The sequence below is a fragment of the Panulirus ornatus genome, chromosome 73, assembly GCF_036320965.1.
Source record: "Panulirus ornatus isolate Po-2019 chromosome 73, ASM3632096v1, whole genome shotgun sequence".
Classification (NCBI taxonomy): Eukaryota; Metazoa; Arthropoda; class Malacostraca; order Decapoda; family Palinuridae; genus Panulirus; species Panulirus ornatus.
The window spans coordinates 7,895,844-7,922,095 of record NC_092296.1 but is presented as its reverse complement, the minus strand read 5'-3'; the positions used below and the strand labels follow the sequence as shown (position 1 = coordinate 7,922,095).

The window sequence follows — 26,252 nt, the reverse complement described above, 5'->3', positions numbered from 1 at the left end:
TACTCCATTCATGTTGAGAGGTTTCTTTATTCATGTCTTTTCAACATTTATGCTCCAAAGTTCTATAAGTGATTGAAAATTAGCATGCATCAGTTTTAAATTCCCAGACAGCCAAAGTAATGATGTACAAACATACATTAAGATTATGAACTTGTTCAAATGTTTCCCCTCTGTAAAAATATTCTGATGACTTTAGTTACTGCATTCACTCTCTCATCATTTCACTCAATATTTGCTAGATGGCAACTCATCTCTAGCTTTCTACAATAATTTTTGAAATGAGCATTAAAAAAAAAGTTTGTCCTGTTTCACTGAACAAACAATTCCTAATATGTCATGAGGGGATATTTATGTATAAGAAAAAATTCAGGAAAAAAGATAAAAGTTTCATTATTTTTCAGTATGTTCTGTACATACTTTCAGGGCCTCAGCATATGAGAAAAACTAAGCAATACAAAATAATGCAAATATCAACATTAAGTTGTCTTTTTGAGATGTATGATGGTGTTGGCAGAGAGATCAATGACAAGAGTTAAAACACACATGGATGACTTGGAGAAATACATGTAAACTTTTTGTATGACAATGGAGGGGTAATTAATGTCAGCTGTGGACTAAAACTGAACTGTTTGTTTTGCCTGTTCTTAAATGCATCAATGGTGTTGCTGTAGCCTAATCTGATTAGTTAATAATTCCATAAGCTAATAATCATGCTTAAAAAATTATTTTGCCTCAGATGAAAAACACTGTCAAGTTTTGTATCCATTGCTATAAGTGAAATAAAAAGCTTGCCTTATATAGCTAATTAGACTGATTATGAAGGCCTTTATCAAGTCACTTAACCTTTTTTTTCTATGCTAAATTAGTTTGTCATGTAGCCTGCTTTATTTCTCAGCCTGGGAATCAAACTGGCTGCTTGTTGCTATAACTTTCTCCATTCCATGCCTTTTCATTAGATGAACAGAATAATCAAGGGGGGACACACCAAGGACCTTTAAAAAGAAATTTAGTTTCTTATTGAACTCAAATGTCCTACTAATGAATTGTAGAGTTTTGCTTGCCATTTTAACTACAAGTTGAACCTCTTTAATCTGTACCATAGAAAATGTCGGAAAACAGAAACTGACCCCTCAGTCATACACAGCTGACGATCCAATCATAGTACTCTCACAAAGTCTTTAAAGACATTCCTTTATCTAATTTTTTTTTCAGTAGCTCCACCTTTTCAAGCAGAGATAATAATTTATGCTTACATTTATTAGCACTAGCACCATCTTCTGCACCTCTTGGATGACATCCTGATGGGCTAAAATACAGTTGAATATAAGATATTAACAGGACGTTAATTAGATCAGCAGAAGTGTAAATAGATTTTGGTACCTTAGCACTACTAACAGCACCACCCTGGTGGCAGGTTCAAAACGTTCCAGACCACATAGCACCAGATTAGAGAGGTACAACCTGTACTTTGTACAGAAATGCTTACACAGCTCTAAGTCATCATTTGCCTCATTACCTTTTGTAGAACATTGAATTCATACTGTGTCTTACCTCCTTGTTTTAACTACTATGGCAATCTGTATTTATTAATGAAATTTTTGTAACCTGTTAGTACACACTTGCTGAAGAAGATTTATTTAACACGTTTAATCTCCTGACACTGTCGCTAATTTGGACACAATAGATAATCCCAGATATTCAATGAATCCCCTGAAACCTTGTCTACATGAGTGAAATCACAAGGATTTACCTAATGTTTTAATTGCAATTATTGCAGTCTTGAAATGAGATAAGGAAATACAAGCTGTTCATATGACTAGCACTTACTTAGTTCTAAGACATGTTTTACACCATTTGGCTGCTAACTTTTGAACGTGCTGGGTTGACTGTTGTTACTGTAGGCTTTACCATGAACTTGGTTGGTAACTCTAAAGGATTCAAACCAGATATAAACTGCAGGTGTGCTGCTGATTCTTGCTGGACTGTTTCTAACTGTTGAGAAAAATCAAATTTTCAGATTCATTACAGTTAAACTCATGCCTCTGAGAAAATCTCTATTTCCGTGAATGCACTTTTGTTTATGTGATTATAATTTCTCATATTTCAGGCAGGAAGATACATGGATAGCTTGCAAAAATATAATTAGTATTTAATATCTTTCGTACAGCAAAATAAAATTTTTATTAAAGACTGAATGGCTGTCAAGTTCTCATGTAAATTAAACATTTGATTACTTCAATAAACTGTCATGATCAAAACTGTGAAGGGGAAAGATCCAGCAGATAAGGTAACTTATTCATAACAAGACTAGTGAAGAGGAGCTGCAGACCTGTGTCAGAATGGATACACCAAAGTACAACTGTAAAGTATCTTAAGTATGATATGATAAGCTGCAGACAATCATGGGCCAACATGTGGATGACATCTTAATAACCTTTGAAAGGCAGGAGTAAAAGAGAAAAAGGTAGGAGTAAATGGAAATGACAGGTTTTCTGCAGGGAGGTTTCTTGCTGTTTGCTAGAGAAAATTTATATTTTATCAATCATAATGGATGTTTTTTATGACTAGTTTTGTGAATGTTTGACTCGTTTTTATATCACATGTCGGGAGGTAATTGTTTCCACTGAGCAATTATTTCATGAAATTCTTTGTCATTTCTGTACTGAATCTTTTCACTGTCACATTCAATGTATTATTTTTGCTAACCTGGCATTCTTGTAGTTGGAGCACAGAGTTCTTTCCCTGTAACTTTATTTCTATTTTTGGTTACCAGGTGTTTTTGTTGAAATATGTCTTCAAATATTTGTCAATTTTCTTGGTACTTTAGAAAACTGAGTCAACTCCTAAATCAAATACAGTATTTGAAGTCTTTGTCATATAGCTGGTTTTTGTAACCCTTCTGTTAATCTGCTAGTTCAACTTTGGATTCACATTAGCATATGTTCACCTTTTTATAACCTGGCAACCTAAACTGCACAGCCCATTCAAAGTTAGTCTCATCAATGCATTATGTAAGGAGTGAACTGTTTTTGGAACTGTGTACTTGAAAATTAATCCGAACAATCTGTTTGCTTTGTTATTAACAATTAGGAACTGTTTTGTAAATCAAAGGTCATTGTGGTATGTATAATTTGTCAAGCTCATTATGAAAGCATTTTTGATTGTCTATGGAAGTGGCTTTCCTCCCCAGTTTTGCTTCAGCAAACTTGGAGATTTTTGCCAAAAAATCTTGTTTCTAGATCATTAATAATGATTATGAAGAGATTGGAGCTAAGGAGGTCAAAATGTACTGAAGTTATGGAGTACAGCTAATGAGAGAAGATGAGGAAGAGTATCATATACTTTAAAGAAAATGTTTTCGAGGAAGGTGAAGTGATAGAGTATATACAGGTCTAAACTGCCCCACATTCAGAATTAATTCTCCCTTAAAAGTGCTAAAGTGAACCAAAAATGCAAAAAATTGATAGGACAAGTATAAGTTATGTTTTAAGGAATAAATTACAAAACTGCTAAATTAAAGCTGATCCACAATGGTACCATGAAATTGATAAAATATTCATAACCATTGAGAAAATGTGAAATCATCTTGTGAAGCTTTTTTTAAAATGGGGCATTGACTATGGAATGTGGCTCATCATATTGGATTCAGCAGGGATATAATACAAAAAGTTAACTACAAAAGCAAAAGCCCAACTACTGTTAGTATCGATTAATGCTGACAATGTTACATACCTTTTTCACAACCTTCTCCCTTTTGACTTCATAGTAAGGGTCTTCAGGCTCCAGCTCCATGTTGTGGACCTCTTCCTCAGCATCTTGGAACAATGGGCAAGCCAAGGCTACTGGGTCCACATCTGAACTGTTACAGAATGGGGGGGGGAAATTTCAATCACTATTGGTTGTTTAGTGCTTGATGTGCCATTACAGTGTATAAGTTTTGTCCTTAATGTATCTGTTAAGGGAAGGGGGATCTGTGAGGACAAGCTGTTGAAGAGAGAAGCACCGATATGCTTATTATTTCTACTGTTTCATAGGAAGCAACTAAAAGCCCTAATGGGCATAGAGAGAGGTTGACTAAAAGGGTATGAATATCAGAAGAGGTGGAAACATTGGGTAATCCAAGGAGAAGGTGGAAGGGTCAAGTGAAAGATGCATTAAGGTCAAGGGCCTGAACATGCACAAGGGTTGAGGTGTGAAAGGGATGGAGCAAATTAAAGCACTGTGATATAGAGGGGACAACATTCTGTCAATGGACTAAACCAGGGAATATATAAAGGTTTGGAGAAAGCATGGAATAATCTGTGAGGCCTGGTTGTGGATGGGGGGGGGGCCCTCTTGTTTTAGTGCATTATACATGACAACTAGAGAGTGAATGAAGCATGCTTCATCACCTGCTCCTAGTGCTACCTTGTTAATGTGGAAAATGGTAAGGATGTCTAAAGTATATGTGAATAAAAAATATGGCTTTTAAGTTTTGCAGGGCAAAGGGACTGGTGAGCTGGGGGTGTGAGTTTAAATGGAGAAAATTTTGAAGTGAAGTGTTTTAGATACCAGGATGTGGATATGGCAGCAAATACAACCATGGAAGCAGAAGTGAATCACAGGGTGGTTGAGTGTATAGTGTTTTGGAGCACTGAAGAATGTCTAGAAAGAAAAGTGAAAATGGGTATGTTTGAAAGAATAGTAGTCCCAACAATGTTGTGTGGGTGTGAGACTTGGGCTGCTGATGAGGATGTGCAGAGGATGGTGGATGTGTTGGAAATTCAATGTGCTGAAATGGTCTGGACATAGGGAGAGAATGATTGAGGTAAGGTTGGCAAATAATATTTGTGTCAGAAGTGGAGGGGACAAGAAGGGGAAGACCAAATTGGATTTACAAAAATGGCATATGTGTATATCTGCGTATATGGGGATAGGGGAGAAAGGATAGTTCCCACACATTCCCGTGTCATAGAAGGTGATTAAAAGGGGGGGGGGGGGAATCCTTCCCTTCCATTTTTACTATTCCCCCCCAAAAAAGGAACAGAAAGCAGGGCCAAATGAGGATATTCCCTTTAATGGTCAGTCCTCTGTTCTTAACGCTACCTCGTAAATGCGGAAAACGACGAATATGTATGAAATAAAATGTGTATATGAGTAGATGTGCCATTCTCTGTCTGTTTCTTGGTGCTACCTCACTGACACAGGTAACAGCGATTATGTATAATAATAATAATAATGATAATTTTTTTCACATTTGCCATATCCCCCATTAGTGAAGTAGCATTAAGATCAGAGGACTGAGCTGTATAGGTATAAATCCTCACTTGGCCCATGTCTGTTCCTTCTTTTCAAAAAGCAAAGTAGGTAATCAGATTTCAGTTAGAAAAGATTAAGAAATGAAAAAAAAATTTATTACCTTTTCATATTTGGTGCTGGTCCTCTTGCTGCATTTTCTTGTGTTTTCTAAATGAAAAAAAGAAAGTGGCACTGATGCTGGACAGAACAAAACCTTATTTTTGTTAGTGTACACAATCTCAAATGGAAATTATGAAACCAGTATATGAAATTAACTCAAAAGCTGTAAATAGTAAAGGTGTCTTTATAATCTCTTCATATCTATAGAGTATTTGCAGCCATGATAGTGTATAAAAAATAATCTGTATATCAATTCACTTAAACTTTCATTTAAATTTCTGCTCCTTCATAATGGGTAGCTTCTATGGTTAATGTGAGTGGGCTTTAAGAGAGAACTTCCAGACATTTCAGAATCTTTAATTACATCCATGATTCAACCTCAGTAATGTACCAATAAACATAACCATCTTTCCCCTAACAGACAATGACTTATTCCACACACCCCTTCCACGCAATCCTCAATGCATCTAGGATCCTTACTGCCTCATCCACCTAGTTAGCTCCAATTTTCATTTAAATTGCTGCTATGTCCATTCCCAAGGATCTAAAGCATTCCACTGTTAGGGTCTCCCCATTCAAACTCACAATCAAGCCAACCTGTCTTGTTCCCCTGTTAAACCTCATTACCTTACTTTTATGTTCATTAACTCTCAACTTTTTCCACTCACTCCCAAACTCAAACATCAGCTTCCAGTTTCTCTCTCAAGTCTATACCGCCCTATCCATAAACAGACTGAACTATAGTGACATCCCACACCCTTAATAGAGGCTCACACTCACTTGGAATTACTCATCCTTCTCCCATCCAACTTGCATGCATACCTTAAATTCCCATTAAAAGCTTCTCATTGTATTTAGAATCTCGTAACCTCTTCGTCAATCCTATCATATGCTTTCTCCAGGTCCATAAATGCCACATACCCTTTCCTGTCTTTCTTTAGATAGTTCTCACACAAATTCTTCCAAGCAAAAACCTGTTCCTTATATCCACCAAGCCATACATACAAACATTTTATAACATACATACCACTTCAATGACTATCTAAAGTCTGGTCACAGCTGCCTTTCTCTTTACACACCTTAGAGGTTTCTGAGTGAAGGTAAGAAATTGGTAACTTCTGGAGATACTGCATATGTTCAAGGACACTGCCATCTGACATCACTTTCTTTATGCGGTTCAACATCTCCAGCACCTTGGCTGCACTCCCAGGACGTAGTTGAGTAGGTTCCTTTCCTTCTAATAGTTGCGCTAAGTACCTATTGAGGAATTCTCTGTAAGTCAAACTTCAGCATCTCTTTAATATTAAGAAAAACAGACCTTCCACATATCATATAGCAGTCTCTACATGATGTACGCTAGTTAGTCTTCGGGTCACTCCCTTACCATTTCTCATCTTAACAGACTCCTTTATAGTGACACTCTACACTTCTGCCTCTGAAATTATATTAAAGAGTAATGTCTGAATCTCTCTAAATACAGTATGCATAAGATGAAACTGCCTTGCTGTAATCTGGAATGACAATGATAGACAAAGCGTGTACACCACAACTTTCTGTGTAATGAAACTGAATCTAACAATGTATTACTGTTTAACTGTCAACTTGCATCCAGTAAGCCTAGTTAATTATGATCACTGGCTTGTGTTGCAAAAGCATCATATTTGGCACAAAAACATAACAAGACTAATCAAATAAGTAGATATGGAAACATTCAATTTTACTTCCAAGCAGCTGCCATTTTTAATCTAAACATCAGGGATTAAAAAACAACATTTTGCAGATAACTACCAAATGTTACTAGGAATTATCAACAATATGGGTAAACCTATTCTTTAAAATACAGGTACAACAACGAATTTCCGGCAACTGAATGGTTCTGGACAAAATTACGTGAGGGAACTTGAAATTACTGCGGCCATCAGACTAAGTTTACTGGGCGGCCGCAGGTGGCGTTGTGTGTAGGGCGCGCTTATTTACATTCTTTACACCACTTGTAGGCGGTGATACCCCAATGCTGTGAGATTCTTAGCTTCTTTGGCTTACATGTAACCCTAGCTATGGCTTCTACGAAATATGAGTGTCAGTTGTGGTGTCAAACGTAAACACCAATCCATATTGATCCAAGATAAAGTAGAAGTTAAAGAAAATGGACTGTGGTGTTTGGGTGCATAAGTTGTGTGACATCTACAATACTGGTTCATCAACTGTTTATGATATATCATAAAGCACTAAAGGGAGAAAATATCGAAATTTTATGCAGACGGCAATTCCAAGAAGCAAATGATAATTAGAAAAACTATGAAAGATGGCAAGAGTACTGAGCACGATCGAGTGATGATGGAATGGTTTCGACAGCATTGGAGTGATGGAGAGGACTGAGTCAGGTAGCATGATAATGGACCAGGCTAAGTTGCTCTATAAAGAATTCAAATCACAACATGAGCGTGACTATAGTGAAGGATGGCTTCAAAGATTCAAGAAGCGTCATGGAATTTCCATAAATAAAATGTGCAGAGAAAAGCATTCTACAAACCACGAAGGAGCTGCCAAGTGTGGACGAACTTGTGAAACTCATAGCTGATGAGCACTTCAGTCCTGAGTAGGTGTATAATGCAGACAAAACTGCATTATTCTGGCGATACACAGCTAGGAAAACACTAACAACAGAAGACGAAAGCCCCACAGAATTCAAACAATCTAAGGACAGACATTTAATATTTGTTTAACTCAAATATCTAGCAGTCCATGGTATACTTTAGACCATGGGGAGATGTGTAATTAGTGGGTTAGAGGTGAGTTGATGAATTATTATTACGTGACCTAGGCTTTGGAACCAACATTGCAGGAAGATCGGTGGTGTGCCTGTGGGTGAAACACTGGGGTACATTGTATCTAAATGATATGGCTGACTCTGTCTTTTGGATACTGTAATTCGAGAACAAGACCTGCAGCAGTGCCCCAGGAGTATTGGCAGTTTTTCATTAGGATTTGCCTGCTTTCCTTTTTAAAATAATTCATTTGATCAAGATCTAATCAATGTGCTAAGACAACATAAAGTGTCCAAAGCTCAAAATACATCCAAAAGGTTTCAGTTATTTCAAGTCAATGTATTCAGAGAAAATAAAAAAGATGATGACTAATTATTACAGTACACCACTTGTTTCCAGCTCAGGTATGAATTAGTCCTGGAATTAATCCATATAATTAAATTCAATTCAATTTAAGGGATATTGTAGTACAGAACAGTATTGTCCTTCCCCTTCCTCATCCACCATGTTTTCTATTCTACAACACCTTACCAAACCACCACCTCATTTGCTAATCAGTAGAGTATTTTGTAAGTAACACTTTGTAATTTTAAATATCATACAATTCTTTTTTTAACGTCATCAAACTGAAAAGGTCAAAAAATGTGATTATGTCTATTTTAAGCCAGAAAATTTGCCTTAAGAATATATCTCCAATTATATAATGGAACTTATTGGGGAAATATGGATCAATTTAAGAAAAATCTATTTAAGGAAAGTATTTTAAGAGTGGAGTCCTCATGCATATCGAAGAGAATGTGTACTACCATTCCTACTTCAAGAAGACAGTATTTGGTGTGTACTACCATTCCTACTTCAAGAAGACAGTATTAGGAACAAACATTAGCCTCATCTGAACATAGGTAACTGCCAGTTGTCATGTACAATGTACTGAAAATACAGCCTATCATCCACAGCAAGCCCAACAGCCAATTCCATGGTTTACCTTGATAGTTTCATGTGCTTTGGTTCAGCCCAATGACTGTACATCAATCCTCACCACATTCAACCAACTCGTTATATCTAGACCATGCATCTTTCAAGAGTTTGTTGTTTATCCACTCACATTATGACAAGCAGATTTTTGTGTAATTTCATTACAACATTATAGTACACAGGTTCAATCTGTACAGTACTCCCCAGTCCTCAATCCTCTCAATCTTGCAAAATACTTGCTAAAACTATGCTTATGAATTTATCAAGTCTCTATAACAACATATGAATTTTAGTTAAAAGTGAAGTAATCCAAACTCTTTATCATGAATGTTTCACATCATAAGATTTTAAGTGTTACTTACCGATATATTTCACTGTAGTTTGGATCATCAGGTTCTGTTCCTTGATAGTGTTCCTCAAAACAGGCTGCATACATCATCACCTGCATTTGCAAAAGAGGTTAATTGGTAGACACCCACCAAACATGTAGGTTTATTACCAATGCTTCCCTGCCTGGGAATCAAAGAGAGTTAGTGAAGGCTGCATGGTGAGCCACGCACTTCAGTGGTTAAGCTGTACTCCTCTGACCCAGGTAGCTGTATTTCTTTCTGCCTCATCCACACATGTGCTGCTGGCATTCTGTCCACAGATACAATCTTTCCACGTCACACATAACACTTAACAACACTTAACTTACACAACTCATTCTTTGTAACTAGATTTTCCAGTAGTGAACTCTATGCACTAGCACAGTGTTAGCCCTGCCTTTTAGCAAAATGGTTGGAGCAATAGAGACAATTAGTTGGTAAGAACATTAGGTACAAGTAGTGGGTAGGAATATTAGAAAGGAACATTAGATAGAAGTAATCAGTTTGAACATGATGGAGGAACATCTGGTAGACATATTTGGTAGAAGTTGTCAGAAGGAACATTAGCTAGGAGCCTCATGAAATACTGCACTAGAGTTGTCTTCTGTCAGTGGCCTGTTAAGGAAGAGGCACTAAAGGCTAAGAAGTGGCACTGGTGTTTTACCAGTTTTGGAGGCTCTTTTGCCATGGCCATCCCCTTAAAGGAGTTCTCAAGGGGAATGGGCATCAGTGTTGGCGCCAGACGTATGAAAGTTGACTGCGAAAATAATGGAATGACTCATTTAATCCATTGTGGACACGTCAGTCTGTAAGATGCCTTATTGAATGTATAAGATCCCATTGTCAATCTGTAAGATGCCTTATTGAATGTATAAGATCCCATTGCTTTTTACTGGCCGGAAGAGATCATGTTTACTCAGCGAAGTAAACTCAGTACACCACGAGACTCGAGCTGTTTGAATCCCCCATGTGTTGCTCCGCCTCGCGAGTTATTTTTCACCGGTTTCTCCTCCTATGGAACTTGTGCGGGAGGAACAAGTGGTGCCCAGACCCGGGAGCAGCCTTTACGTGCTCAAGCGAACTGAACTTGTGTATACGTGCAGCAAGCTGTGGTAATTACTCATGATGGCGGAGAAGGAGCAACTTGAAAGAGGACGGGCGGCTGCTCGTGGATGGTGTACGAGAGCCTCCAAGGCTTTGCTGACTTTGCTTGAACTGCCAACTGTGTCCAGGGTGCAGCTGGAATACGCTATAGCGGATTTAGATAAGCGTCTAGACACCTTGGACCGAGTTCAAGCGGTATATGAACTGACAATAAGTGACCCTGAGTTGTTGGAAGCAGACCTGGACAAAGCAGATAGTTTACGCAGTGGTGTTAGAGCTGTTCGGGTGCAGGCTGGCGAACTGTTGGCGAAACTGGATAAGACTGCCGTCCAAAAAGGGTCGGGAAGTAAGGAAGATAAGTCTGCAAATGCAAGCGCAGAGTCTACTAGTGACAGTGTGAACCTTCCACGGCTCGACTTGCCGAAGTTTAGTGGTGAATTAACCCAGTGGCAGTCATTCTGGGATTTGTTCGTGGCCATGGTAGACGACTCTACCAGCCATCAGCAAGTTCACCTATCTGCAGGCCTTATTGGAAGGTGAGGCCAAGTCTGTCATCCAAGGCTTGTCACTTACTGCAGTTAATTATGCTGTGGCCTGTAAGCTGTTGAAGGAGCGGTATGGGAAGCCAGAGAGGATTATCTTCGCTCACATTCAAGCTCTTCTTGGCTTGAGCCTGCCATTCAAGCCTCAAGGATCTACGACTTATGTGTCCACCTTGAGGAAGCTACAGGATGACCTCCTGATCCACATCAGGAGTTTGGAGGCACTGGGGGTTAAGTGGCAGTGAGTTTGGCTTCTTCCTCACCCCAGTGATTTTGTCTCGTCTGCCGAGCAACATCCGTTTGGAGTGGTCGAGGGAAGGATCGGGCCACGAAAGGGATCTCGCATGGCTGCTGGATTTTCTTAGGAAGGAGATTGAGCGCCGTGAACGTTCAGACTTCTTTAAGGACGTGACTACTGCTGCAGGGTCAGACGGCCGCAGTGTGAGGGAGTCTGAGAGAGGAAAGAAGTCTCCTAGTTCTGCATTTGTTCTTCAGACAGTCTCAGAGACATATTCAGGTAGGTGTGGATTTTGTAATAAGTCCCATTTTTCAGTGAAAAGTGCTTTAAAGTTATCAAACTTCCACGTGCAGAACGACTGGAAAATATTCGTTCTGCTGAGCTGTGTTTTAAGTGCTTAAAAAGGGGGCACGTAGCTAGAGGTTGCAAGGCAAAGTGCTCTAAGTGTAAAGGCAACCATAATGTCCTTCTCTGCTCAAAGGATAATGTTTCACCTAAGGGCAGGGCTGTTAGTCAGCCGGCCAAGGAGAGTGAAGGGGAAACGGGAGATACCAATGTTATGCCTGGTGATCTAGTTGGTGTTTCTCATTCTTCACAGTTTAAACAAAGGTGTTGTGTCTTGCCGACAGCAAAAGTTAAAGTGTATGGAAGGCATTGCAAGTACAGTGAAGCTACCTTGTTGTTCGACTCTGGGGCAGATCGATCCTATGTGTCGAGTGAATTTGTAAGGAAGGTTAGGCCTACATGGGTATCTTCTGAACAGATGTCCTATTCTGCCTTTGGGGGAAGGAAGAGTTCTAGATCTACCCAGTGTAATATTTATGACCTGAAGTTAGTGGATGTTAATAATGAAGTAGTGTGTTTACTTGCAGCTGAAGCACCCACAATATGTGCTCCATTATTACGTCCTTGTGTTCCAGCTGAAACCCTACTGCCCTTTAAGTCTGTGCAGTTAGCAGATGAGTATGAGCGGGACAGGAAGGTAAATGTTGACATTTTGATAGGACTCGATGCCTATTGGAAATTTGTAATCCCCAACAAGAATTTGCAGGTTGAGGGACTAGTGGCTCAAGAGACGGTGTTTGGTTGGATCCTATCTGGGAATTGTGCTTCGGCATCCAAGGGAAATGTTAAGTTGTCTCAGATGTTATGCATTAACAATTTCAATGAGAATGAGTTACATAAGTTTTGGGATTTAGAGTTAGTGGGAATTTGTGACAAGGAAGTATATCCTGATGTTAGCAACCATCCTGTGTTGAAATCCTTTTCAGAGACAGTTAAGTTTAAGGATGATAGATATGAGGTTGCTCTTCCCTGGAAATCAGAGCATAAGTGTAGCCTCCAAAATAATGAAAGGCTTGCAAGGAAAAGGTTGTTATGTTTGATGCATAAATTTAAATCCAATCCTAAACTTCAGGAGGAGTATGATGTCGTATTTGAGGGTTACGAATGGGAAGGCATCATTGAAGAGGCACCTGAGGGTGAGATGAACAGCCCATACCCCACATTCTACCTTCCTCATCATCCTGTCGTCAGAGAAGTCAGCACCACAAGTAAAGTAAGACCAGTCTTTGACGCATCTGCTGTGAGCTATAATGGAGTCTCATTAAATCACTGTCTTGAGGTGGGTCCCCCTCTTAACCCACAGTTGGTAGAGGTACTTATGAGGTTCAGAAGGTGGAAGGTTGCCTTAACTGGTGATATCACTAAAGCTTTCCTCCAGATTAATGTAAGGAAAGAAGACAGGGATGTGCATAGATTTCTTTGGAACTATAATGGTGACATTCGGATAATGAGATTTACTAGAGTTCCATTTGGTAATAAAAGTAGTCCATTTCTGTTAAACGCAACTGTTAAACATCATCTTAAAAGCTTTCCTGATTCTGAAGTTATTGCAGAGCTAAAGAATAACCTATATGTGGATGACTGGTTGTCAGGAGCTGACAGTGCAGAGGAAGCCTTTGCTAAGTTTGATGAGGCACGGTCAGTTCTATCCAAGGCCAGTATGACACTTTCAAAGTGGAGTTCGAACTGCAATGCCTTAAAAGACAGATTTAATGACTACTTAGAGCCCAGCAAGCATGCAGAGACAAAGATTCTTGGTTTACAGTGGTGTTTGACTAGAGATAGTTTTTCATTTGATTGTTTAGAATTGAAGGATCTTGAGATAGCATCCACAAAGAGAGCAATTCTTAGTGTTATCAGTAAATTATTTGATCCTCTTGGCCTTCTATGCCCAGTAATCATGATGGCAAAAATTATGCTCCAAGATATTTGGAGACTTGGACTTTCTTGGGATGAGATCTTGCCTACAGAATTGCAACACCGGTTTCAGAAGTGGGTTCAAAATATAAAAGTTCTTAACACATGGCATGTTAGTCGGTGTTACTTTCCAGAACTTGTATGGAACAAGCCACAAAATGTAGAACTGCATGCCTTTGGAGATGCTTCCGAGAAGGGGTATGGTGCCTGTGTATACTTGAGAGTTCCTGATAATGACGGGTCATTTAAGGTAATCTTAGTTCTAGCCAAAGGAAGGGTAGCACCTATCAAGAAATTGTCGATGCCGAGGTTGGAATTAATGGGTGCTATTCTGTGTGCTAGGTTATCTGTATTTGTGAAGACTTCCCTACACTTAATTGATGTACAAATGTACTGCTGGGCTGATTCTAAAGTAGCATTGTCATGGATAAAGGGAGACCCTAATAGATGGAAGACTTTTGTAGCGAATAGAGTAACTGAGATTCAGAGTTTAATCCCCCCAGTTCAGTGGAAGCATATTCCTGGTAAAGATAATCCAGCAGACCTTATTTCCAGAGGTGCCTTTGCTGAAGACTTAATTTCCTGTACCTCGTGGCTGAATGGTCCTGCTTTGCTCTCTGAACACTTTACTCCCATGCAACAGGATGAGGTACCAGCAGCACTGCCCATTGTAGAGGAGGTATTCCCAGACAGCCCAGTGACATGCTTAGTGTCCGAGCATCCATCAGTAGGGATTGACTACGCCCACTGGGGTCATTTTACAAAAGCTATTAAGTGTGTTGTTTGGGTAATAAGGTTTGTGAACAATTGTAAACCTCATGCTGTTAAATGTTTTGGGCCCTTGTCTTATACAGAGTTAGATCAAGCTAAGACAGAGTTAATAATTTGTGTTCAGAGAGAAAGGTACAGCCAAGAGATCAATGCCTAAATGCTTGGAAATTCACTCCCTAAGAGTTCTGACTTTATGAAATTCAATCCTTTTATGGATGAAAATGGTCTTTTGAGAAGTAAGAGTCGGTTGGACCAGGCTGAATTAAGTTATTGCAAGTATCCTATGATTATTCCAGCAGGTCACATTGTCAAGCTGTTAGTTAGTTTCCAACATGTATTTCTGAAACACGCTGGTGTTTCCACTTTAATTTCAACATTAAGATCTTGTTACTTAATTGTCGGATTAAGAAAGCTTGCTAAGGTAGTCTGTAGAGAGTGTATGATTTGTCGTAGACATCACTCACAAGCTTGCCGTCAGCCTGTGGCTCCTCTCCCAGGACTAAGAATTAACTCTGCTCCTCCTTTCACTGTGACAGGTGTAGATTATGCTGGACCACTGTTTTGTGTTAATTTTCCATGCAAGAGGCTGTACATTTTGTTATTCACTTGTGGAGTTGTCCGTGCAGTACACTTAGAGTTGACTAACTCTATGTCTTATTATGATTGCTTACTTGCCTTTCGTAGGTTTTCTGCCAGAAGAGGCCTTCCATCAGTTATTTACTCTGACAATGCCAAGACTTTTATTAGTATGTCTAAACAAATGCATCAGTTCTTTGGCACCCTTGCTCCCCAGTGGAAGTTTGTTGTACCCCATGCTCCATGGTGGGGAGGTTGGTGGGAAAGATTAGTCTGAACTGTTAAATTAGCTCTGAGAAAGACTCTTGGTACAAAATGTTTAACAAGATGTGAGCTCGAGACTACCTTACATGAAATTGAGGCATGTGTAAATTCCAGACCCTTAACTTTTGCCACAGATGATCCTAATTCTGTAAGCCCTTTAACACCTTCTCATTTTTTAATTGGACGCACTGCTGGATTTCATAGAGAGCTTAAAGGTGATTGCCAGGTTCCTGAAATGTCACATAAGGACCTATGTGAGTGAGAAAGCCTGAGACATCAACAACTTGATAAGTTGTGGAATGTGTGGGTGTCTGACTATTTATTGAATTTACCCCCTATCATTACAGGTTTCACACCCAGATGTAAACTGGAGAAGGGATTTGTTGTGCTGGTTCGGGAAGTTAATTCTCCTCGTTTGCAATGGCCCCTTGGAGTGATTGTTGAGCTATTCCCTGGGAAGGATGGAATAATTCGTAGTGTCAAAGTTAAGACTGCAAAGGGAGTAATTAGTAGGCCAGTGCAAAAACTGCATAACTTGGAGCTTTCATCTGCAGGGGAGGATGCTACAACAGATGAAGCTCATAGTCCCTTACCACCAACAGATGCCTTCCCAGCATATGCTCAAGGTTCTGATGAGGCTCACTCCATGACACCGTCGTCAACTTATGTGTCTAGAACAGGACAAACTGTAAAGCCTCCTCAGAGACTGAATATGTGAGATTGGAGGGTTTGAGATGTATTGTAGATTTAGGTTGATGATCAGTATAGTCCCTTTGGGTATTGTCTATTGTTTTATTGTATCATTTGCTTCCCAGGGTGAGGGTTGAGTTGACTCTTAGTGAGACATTTGTATTTATACATCCTGATGCCATATGATCATGTTGTTGAGAGTAAGGATAGGAGTTATTAAAGGTACTCCTATGGTGGGAAGATGTTGACGCCAGACGTATGAAAGTTGACTGTGAAAATAATGGAATGACTCATTTAATCCATTGTGGACATGTCAGTCTGTAAGATGCCTTATTGAATGTATAAGATCCCATTGTCAGTCTGTAAGATGCCTTATTGAATGCATAAGATCCCATTGTTATTTACTGGCCGGAAGAGATCATGTTTACTCAGCGAAGTAAATAAACTCAGTACACCACGGGACTCGAGCTGTTTGAAACCCCCTATGTGTTGCTCCGCCTCGCGAGTTATTTTTCACCGGTTTCTCCTCCTATGGGACTTGTGTGGGAGGAACAAGATACAGGTAGACAGAAAGTATGAGTGACTTCTTATCATTCAACAAAGTGTAAGCTGAAAAATCAAGAGCCTAATTTTTAGCCTGAAAAAGAATAAATAAATAATACATAACCCATCAATAACAACTAGTCATGCCATTTCCTGGCATATTCAGTTGTACTCTATGCTTTATATTCATGTTTCTGTTTGCAAGCGTTTCCATGCCTTGAAAAAATCACCATTTGTTGTGGAATTTTCACACTACAGCTTCTCAAGTTTTGTATCTAAGGAGGGAGGTATACCTGTAAAGAAGCTAAGTGAGTGCACAGTCAGTGCGAAGTCAGGCATAGTAAATCCTCTAAGTGAGGGAGGTAACTCAAAGGTGCTGGAAAATGGGTCCTTTAATGCATGCAGATGACATGGTTCTTTGTATAGTTAAATGGGGAAGACCTAGAGGAGGTAAAGTGTTTTAGATAACTGAAGTTAACATGAGAGTAAAGCATGGTGATTGAGGTGAATCACGGAGTGGGAGAGAGGACTAAGGTCTATGGTGCACTAACAAGCATATGAAAGAGGTCAGTTTTTGAATAAGGGGAAAGATGGGTATGTTTGAAGGTTGTTAAAGTCCTGACAATGTTACATGGATGTGAGTCTTGGGTCTTAAACTGAAAAGAAAGGAAAAGGATGGTTTTAGAAATGAAATGCCTGACAACAATAAGTTGTATGAGACAGACTGATTGGTTAAGGAATGAGAGTAAGAGAAGGTTTAAAAGAAATCTAACTGAGAAGTCTGTCCAAGTTGTGCTGAAATAATTTGTGCACATGTAAAAGACATGTGAAGAAAGATCAACTAAAATGATATATAAGTAAGAAGTGGAGGAGACAAGAATTATAAAGAAACCAAGAAGTAAGGCTGGAATGGGGGAGGCTTTAGGATACTAGGACCTTAATATTCTGGAGGGTGAGAGGCATGTACTTGGTGTGGTACATGGGTACCAATAATCTGTCAATGGGCTGAATCAGAACAGATAAAGCAGTGCAAATAAATTAAAGTGGTATATGGGGCTTTGCTATGAATGGTGGGCTCTATTTTCAGTACATTTTTCATGACAGCAAGATGTAAAGCCAAGGCTCATTTATTCCTTGCTAAGATGAGAGAGACATTTGAATATATGAAAAAATGTAATATAGTACCAAAAAAACATGTACACCAATATTGTGAAAACTGATATATAAGTTACTTTGCCTAGAAGAGGAACATGATCCTTTGGAACTTCGTTGTGAGCTTTACGCCCCCTGCGCCTCCTCGGTTGATCTGTGGAGCCCTGCAGTAGATGCACTTTCCCAATGAGATCAATCCACTGTTCAAGTGGTGCTTTTAATTTCAGAGCTCCCTTTTCATCTTCTGATGTTTTCTGTTGAGACAGAAGGTGAGTCAATTGAAGCCATCACCATGAAAATAATTATTGTAATAGGAATGGTTTACAAGACTTGCGTTATCCCTCTTAAATCTTTTCTTTCTCTATGGATTCCCTTGTATGCAGTAGGTAGCTGTTAGCATGTTGTTCCCAAAATAAAGTCTGAATTAAAACTTTGTATATAAACCTGTGCAAGAAAAACTCTGGCACTACAACTCAATGGACAAACAAATAGGAGCAGCATGATGATTCATATCACCAAACTATATGCAAACATTGGATAAATAAACAAGAGCAATTGGAAGACTTACATTCCAAACTGAGAGCCAGGTCCATGTGACATAAATGGCTATATCATGGTATCTTAGGGTCAAGAGATATAATTATTTCAATAAATTTCAATAAAACCCATTTTCCATATACCTACATGCCTTTCCCACCTCGAAAAAGAAGCATCAGTCTCAACTGCACTGAACCAGCTTTGAATTATCAATTTATACCAAAACCCAAATCTACCATCCACATCCAAACCTCAAAAAGTACTCCATTGTTTATCATGTGCTCTTGATCAGCCCATTAAGATCATAATGCCCCCTCTCCTACAGACGACACTGCTAAATTCTTTTTATCCACCTAAGCAATCAGGCCCTATACTCCAAAGTCTCCTTTGTTGCATCATTCCATCTCTTCCAGGGTCTCCCTCTTCTTGTTCCCTTTGCTTCTCTGCTTGCAACATGTATATAATCTTGGTCAGTCTCTCTTCAATGATCATCTCCACATGCCCAACTCAATCAGACAAAGCTCACTAAATCATGTCTTTCTGATGATTTTTCACACATGATCAACCCATCTCATGTCACTTAACATCTTCAGGCATTTAACTTCCCATACAACTCCCTTCTTTCTTTTAAATCTAAATCCATGAGTTGCTGCCATATGACATTCTCAGGATTATTTTGCCTTCATACTCATCTTTGCCCTTAAAGACAGTTACCTTTTCCCATGCACTCTTTAATGTTCCCAGGACCATAAACCCTCTTCCACCATGTGACTCAAAGCCCCAATTCTTCCATCCATTACTGTGCAGCCAAGATCCCAAAGCCCTCCACTTCTTCTAGGTCCTTCCTATTCTTGCTCATATCGAAGCCATACTGTCTTGACCACATGCTATGCCTTAATAATTACCTGAATTTTGTGAGCATTAACTTCAAATTTTCTCTTTTTACACAGTTTCCCATTGTCTTTTCAAATGTACATTAGAAACTTGTGTTTCTGATAAAGGATCTTACTAAAATGTGTTGGGAGCCTATAAGATTTTATGAGATTCTAATTTCACTGATTATCATTTTGGGTTTAAAAACTGATAAGATTTATGTTGTTACATCTTTCTGTACATACTTCCAACACTTTTGTACTTTTTACTAACTTTGCTTGTTTAGTTTACAAACTAAAATTGCTTTCTAAGTTTATGCTTTCTCTAACAAGACCTGTACTTTGAAGATGGATCTAAATCATACGTGCTCTGAATATGTCTAGGAGTATGTGTCCCAAACTTGTTTTCAGTCACTAACATTGCTCATGTTGGATTTTAATCCCTCTTGGTGGTTTATTCATTTCAGTGATATTCAGAGTAATCTTGATACAATGATACTCTTTCATTCATATGTAAGGATATCCAAAACTTGAGTATTTCATCCACAGTGTTATAGAATCATAACAGTTAATAGAAGAATCACATGGGGATACTAATGTACATCCATTCTGTTTTTGAAGTTGTAACAGAAACATATATCTGATTTTTCATGTGTATGAGTATCCTACACTTTAGTTTACACTTGTAGTTTTGATGTCCTTTGTTTGGATTTCATCAAACATGGAGAGAATACTTCCCTGATCCTCAACTCAAGTTTGAAGTAGTGTGTATCTAAATTTCTTTGAGTTGTGGTGATGTATATTAATTTTTGGCACTTTGCAGAAATATCATAGGGGAGAAAGAATACTTCCCATGCATTCCTCACGTGTTGTAAAAGGCGACTAAAGGGGACGGGAGTGGGAGGCTGGAAACTTTCTAAACTTTCTAAAAGGGAAAACAGAAGAAGGAGTCACGCGGGGAGTGCTCACCCTCCTCGAAGGCTCAGATTGGGGGGGGTCTAAATCTGTGTGGATGTAACCAAGATGAGAAAAAAGGAGAGATAGATAGTATGTTTGAGGAAAGGAACCTGGATGTTTTGGCTCTGAGTGAAACGAAGCTCAAGGGTAAAGGGGAAGAGTGGTTTGGGAATGTCTTGGGAGTAAAGTCAGGGGTTTGTGAGAGGACAAGAGCAAGGGAAGGAGTAGCACTACTCCTGAAACAGGAGTGGTGGGAGTATGTGATAGAGAGTTAGAAAGTAAACTCTACATTGATATGGGTAAAACTGAAAGTGGATGGAGAGAAATGGGTGATTATTGGTGCATATGCACCTGGGCATGAGAAGAAAGATCATGAGAGGCAAGTGTTTTGGGAGCAGCTTAGTGAGTGTGTTAGTAGTTTTGATGCATGAGACCGAGTTATAGTGATGGGTGATTTGAATGCAAAGGTGAGTAATGTGGCAGTTGAGGGAATAACTGGTACACATGGGGTGTTCAGTGTTGTAAATGGAAATGGTGAAGAGCTTGTAAATTTATGTGCTGAAAAAGGACTGGTGATTGGGAATACCTAGTTTATATATATAAGTATATGTATGTAAGTAGGAGAGATGGCCAGAGAGCGTTATTGGATTACGTGTTAATTGATAGGCATGCGAAAGAGAGACTTTTGGATGTTAATGTGTTGAGAGGTGCAACTGGAGGGATGTCTGATCATTATCTTGTGGAGGCGAAGGTGAAGATTTGTAGAGGTTTTCAGAAAAGAAGAGAGAATGTTGGGTTGAAGAGAGTGGTGAGAGTAAGTGAGCTTGGGAAGGAGACTTGTGTGAGGAAGTACCAGGAGAGACTGAGTACAGAATGGAAAAAGGTGAGAACAAAGGAGGTAAGGGGAGTGGGGGAGGAATGGGATGTATTTAGGGAAGCAGTGATGGCTTGCGCAAAAGATGCTTGTGGCATGAGAAGCGTGGGAGGTGGGCAGATTAGAAAGGGTGGTGAGTGGTGGGATCAAGAAGTAAGAGTATTAGTGAAAGAGAAGAGAGAGGCATTTGGACAATTTTTGAAGGGAAATAATGGAAATGAGTGAGAGCTGTATAAAAGAAAGAGGCAGGAGGTCAAGAGAAAGGTGCAAGAGGTGAAAAAGAGGGCAAATGAGTTGGGGTGAGAGAGTATCATTAAATTTTAGGGAGAATAAAAAGATGTTTTGGAAGGAGGTAAATAAAGTGCATAAGACAAGGGAACAAAATAATAAAAAGAGCATGGTTGAGAGAGCAGAAGAGGGTGTTTTGAAGTGGTTTGGGCACATGGAGAGGATGAGTGAGGAAAGATTGACCAAGAGGATATATGTGTCGGAGGTGGAGGGAACAAGGAGAAGAGGGAGACCCAATTGGAGGTGGAAAGATGGAGTGAAAAAGATTTTGTGTGATCGGGGCCTGAACATGCAGGAGGGTGAAAGGAGGGCAAGGAATAGAGTGAATTGGAGCGATGTGGTATACCGGGGTTGACGTGCTGTCAGTGGATTGAATCAAGGCATGTGAAGCGTCTGGGGTAAACCATGGAAAGCTGTGTAGGTATGTATATTTGCGTGTGTGGACGTATGTATATACATGTGTATGGGGGGGGGGGGGGGGGGTTGGGCCATTTCTTTCGTCTGTTTCCTTGCGCTACCTCGCAAATGCGGGAGACAGCGACAGAGTATAATAATGAAAAAAAAAAAAGACAAGGGAACAAATGGGAACTTCAGTGAAGGGGGTTAATGAGAAGGTGATAACAAGTAGTGGTGATGTGAGAAGATGGAGTGAGTATTTTGAAGGTTTGTTAAATGTGCTTGATGATAGAGTGGCAGATATAGGGTGTTTTGGTCGAGGTGGTGTGCAAAGTGAGAGGGTTAGGGAGAATGATTTGGTAAACAGAGAAGAGGTAGTATATGCTTTGTGGAAGATGAAAGCTGGCAAGGCGGAGGGTTTGGATGGTTTTGCAGTGGAATTCATTAAAAAAGGGGGTGACTGTATTGTTGACTGGTTGGTATGACTCATGGTGAGGTGCCTGAGGATTGGTGGAATGCTTGCATAGTGCCATTGTAGAAAGGCAAAGGGGATGAAAGTGAGTGTTCAAATTACAGAGGTATAAGTTTGTTGAGGGTATTGATTGAGAGGGTGAAGGCATGTGCAGAGCATCAGATTGGGGAAGACCAGTGTGGTTTCAGAAGTGGTAGAGGATGTGTGGATCAGGTGTTTGCTTTGAAGAATGTATGTGAAAAATACTTAGAAAAGCAAATGGATTTGTATGTATCATTTATGGATCTGGAGAAGGCATATGATAGAGATGATAAAGATGCTCTGTGGAAGGAATTAAGAATATATATTAAGAATATATGGTGTGGGAGGCAAGTTGTTAGAAGCAGTGAAAAGTTTTTATCGAGGATATAGAGCATGTGTACGTGTAGGAAGAGAGGAGAGTGATTGGTTCTCAGTGAATGTAGGTTTGTGGCAGGGGTATGTGATGTCTCCATGATTGTTTAATTTGTTTAAGGATCGGGTTGTTAGGGAGGTGAATGCAAGAGTTTTGGAAAGCGGGGCAAGTATGCAGTCTGTTGTGGATGAGAGAGACTGGGAAGTGAGTCAGTTGTTGTTCGCTGATGATACAGCGCTGGTGGCTGATTCTTATGAGAAACTGCTGAAGCTGGTGACTGAGTTTGGTAAAGTGTGTGAAAGAAGAAAGCTGAGAGTAAATGTGAATAAGAGCAAGGTTATTAGGTACAGTACGGTTGAGGGACAAGTCAAATGGGAGGTAAGTTTGAATGGAGAGAAACTGGAGGAAGTAAAGTGTGTTAGATATCTGGGAGTGGATTTAGCAGTGGATGGAACCATGGAAGCAGAAGTGAGTCATAGGGTGGGGGAGGGGGTGAAAGTTCTGGGAGCATTGAAGAATGTGTGGAAGTCGAGAACATTATCTCGGAAAGCAAAAATGGGTATGTTTGAAGGAATAGTGGTTCCAACAATGATATGTGGTTGCAAGGTGTGGGCTATAGATAGAGTTGTGCAGAGGAGGATGGATGTGCTGGAAATGTGATGTTTGAGGACAATATGTGGTGTGAGGTGGTTTGATCGAGTAAGTAATAATAGGGTAAGAGAGATGTGTGGTAATAAAAAGAGCGTGGTTGAGAGAGCAGAAGAGGGTGTTTTGAAATGGTTTGGTCACATGGAGAGAATGAGTGAGGAAAGATTGACCAAGAGGATATATGTGTCAAAGGTGGAGGGAACAGGGAGAAGTGGGAGACCAAATTGGAGGTGGAAAGATGGAGTGAAAAAGATTTTAAGTGATTGGGGCCTGAACATGCAGAAGGGTGAAAGCCATGCAAGGAATAGAGTAAATTGGAATGATGTGGTATACCGGGGTCGACATGCTGTCAATAGACTGAACCAGGGCATGTGAAGTATCTGGGGTAAACCATGGAAAGTTCTGTAAGGCCTGGATGTGGAAAGGGAGCTGTGGTTTCAGTGCATTATCACATGACAGCTAGAGACTGAGTGTGAACAAATGTGGCCTTTGTTGTCTTTTCCTAGCACTACCTCGCGCACATGAAGGGGGAGGGGGTTGTTATTTCATGTGTGGCAGGGTGGTGATGGGAATAAATAAAGGAAGACAGTATGAATTATGTACATGTGTATATATATATGTATATGCCTGTGTGTGTATATATATGTATACGTTGAGATGTATAGGTATGTACATGTGCGTGTGTGGACGTGTATGTATATACATGTGTATGTGGGTGGGTTGGTCCATTCTTTCGTCTGTTTCCTTGCGCTACCTCGCTAACATGGGAGACAGCGACAAAGCAAAATAAATAAATAAAATATAATAATGGGAAAAATCATCATATGATGCATGGAGTATTATGAGCCTATCTCCATGAGCATCATGACGTGCAGCAGTGAAGGGATTAAGCATCTTAGGATCAGAGAGATGTGACAGATACTTAACAGGTATTTATAAAATTTTACTGGCTGTCATTTATCAATGTCTCACTTAGCTCCAGCTTCACAGAAACTGAATTGCACTTATTCTCCATGGGAATAATTCAAATGAACCTGTCCCAATCCAAAAATTATTAGCCTAAATACCATTATATCTCAGATTTTTCCTAACAGGTAATGCCAATTAGCATAATCTCAACTTGTGACTTCTATCTTACATCCCAAACTTGCAAACACTTCCCAACTGGAACATCTAAAATATCTTTCACGTTCACACTGACTCTTGGCTAGATTAACAATTTGTGACAACAAAATACTGACGAAAGATTATTTAAATTTCAATAACCAAATATCTGTTCCCACTCAAAGTTCTAACATACCTCACATCAGAAATATAATGAGTATCACTTGATGATCACAAACAATGATAAGTGAATAAGGAACATAAAGTGAATAAGAAACATATGTCAAAATGTATATTCATGCTATCAATATCACTGATTTAGAGAAAAAACTATTATTGATATACTACCTTCTTTGCACGTCGGCGAAATCGACGAATTGTAGCATTCAACTGAGATGTGGACCACTTTGGTAAGGCAGTTTTTAGAGCCTCAGTATTAGTCCCATGTTGGTACAAGGCTTCAATGAGTTCCCATTTGTCTGCTGATGTCTTATCCATTATATATCTATACAGGCTGATGATACACTGGAAAGTATAAAGATACATATCTGTCATTTGAGCTCACTACAAATGGTATCTTTTAAGGGTACTTTCTCAGTTATGCTTAAACATATTATGAAATTTGTCAATATGAATCATGGAAGAAGAATTTTTAGTGAAAAGATTACTAGGTTGTTTACAAAGTATACAGCACAGCAGCACTTGCTGAAAAGGACAAGTGAGGGAGTTTCCTTGAAAAATAAATTTCAAAAGAGTTAGACACATAGATTTACTTTTGGATTCCATTACCTTGAATTTGAAAATATGAAAAATACACATGGAAAATTTTTCATCAATAAAGATAGTGTGATGTGACAGGGTGGATGCATCTGAAATGTAATTTAGCATGGAAACAAGATTGTGCTAAAGATTGGGTGAAAGCTATTATCATTTCTATATTCAAAGGAAAAGGTGCTAAGGATGTATGTAGCAATTATAGCAGAATAAGTCTGTTAAATATACCAGGAAAAGTTTAAGCAAGAATATTAATTGATAGTGTGATAGTGTTATAGAGTGATTGGTTCCCAGTGAATGTCGGTTTGTGGCAGGGGTATGTGATGTCCCCATGGTTGCTTAATTTATTTATGGAAGGGGTGGTTAGGGAGGTAAATGCAAGAGTTTTGGAGAGAGGGGCAAGTATGCAATCTGTTGGGGATGAAAGGGCCTGGGAAGTGTCAGTTGTTGTTTGCTGATGATACAGCTCTAGTGAAGGGGGCTAATGAGGAAGTGATAACAAGTAGTGGTGATGTGAGGAGATGGCGTTAGTAATTTGAAGGTTTTTTGAATGTGTTTGATGATAGTGGCAGAAATAGGGTGTTTTGGTCGGGGTGGTGTGCAAAGTGAGAGGGTTAGGGAGAATGATTTGGTATACAGGGAAGAGGTAGTAAAAGCTTTAGGAAGATGAAAGCCAGCAAGGCAGCAGGTTTGGATGGTATTGCACTGGAATTTATTAAAAAAGGATGTTGACTGTACTGTTGACTGGTTGGTAAGGTTATTCAATGTATGTATGACTCATGGTGAGGTGCCTGAGGACTGGCAGAATGCTTACATAGTGCCACTGTACAAAGGCAAAGGGGATAAAAGTGAGTGCTCAAATTACAGAGGTATAAGTTTGTTGAGTATTCCTGGGAAATTATATGGGAGGGTGTTGATTGAGAGGGTGAAGGCATGTACAGAGCATCAGATTGGGAAAGAGCAGTGTGGTTTCAGAAGTGGTAGAGGATGTGTGGATCAGGTGTTTGCTTTGAAGAATGTATGTGAGAAATACTTAGAAAAGCAAATGGATTTGTATGTAGCATTTATGGATCTGGAGAAGGCATATGATAGAGTTGATAGAGATGCTCTGTGGAAGGTATTAAGAATATATGGTGTGGGAGGTAAGTTGTTAGAAGCAGTGAAAAGTTTTTATCAAGGATGTAAGGCATGTGTATGTGTAGGAAGAGAGGAAAGTGATTGGTTCTCAGTGAATGTTGGTTTGCGGCAGGGATGCGTGATGTCTCCATGGTTGTTTAATTTGTTTA

At 39.4% G+C, this 26,252-nt stretch overlaps 1 protein-coding gene across 2 annotated transcripts; it reads right to left on the bottom strand.

Moving 5' to 3' along the window:
- Positions 1-373: 373 nt before the first annotated feature.
- LOC139748186 (uncharacterized) lies at positions 374-24,736 on the bottom strand. Of its 2 annotated transcripts, XM_071660981.1 has the most exons (7): positions 24,541-24,736; positions 17,731-17,904; positions 9,503-9,582; positions 6,477-6,654; positions 5,399-5,445; positions 3,733-3,859; positions 374-1,992 (listed from the first exon to the last, which is right to left on the bottom strand). In XM_071660981.1, the coding sequence occupies exons 1-7, from the start codon at positions 24,688-24,690 to the stop codon at positions 1,846-1,848; spliced, it is 903 nt and encodes a 300-aa protein (XP_071517082.1). In that variant the 5' UTR covers positions 24,691-24,736; the 3' UTR covers positions 374-1,845. The 2 variants fall into 2 exon arrangements, with proteins under 2 accessions (XP_071517082.1, XP_071517083.1); XM_071660982.1 differs by lacking the exons at positions 17,731-17,904; positions 24,541-24,736 and adding an exon at positions 10,173-10,349.
- Positions 24,737-26,252: the final 1,516 nt, after the last annotated feature.

Bases quoted from the DNA above. Each gene is read 5' to 3' on its own strand.
- LOC139748186 (XM_071660981.1), bottom strand. From the start codon at position 24,690: ATGGATAAGACATCAGCAGACAAATGGGAACTCATTGAAGCCTTGTAC. The intron at 6,655-9,502 runs GTAAGTAACACT...ATTCCTCAATAG, and splicing joins AACTACAGTGAAATATATCG to GTACTTAGCGCAACTATTAG. The intron at 1,993-3,732 runs GTATGTAACATT...TTTTCTCAACAG, and splicing joins GGGAGAAGGTTGTGAAAAAG to TTAGAAACAGTCCAGCAAGA.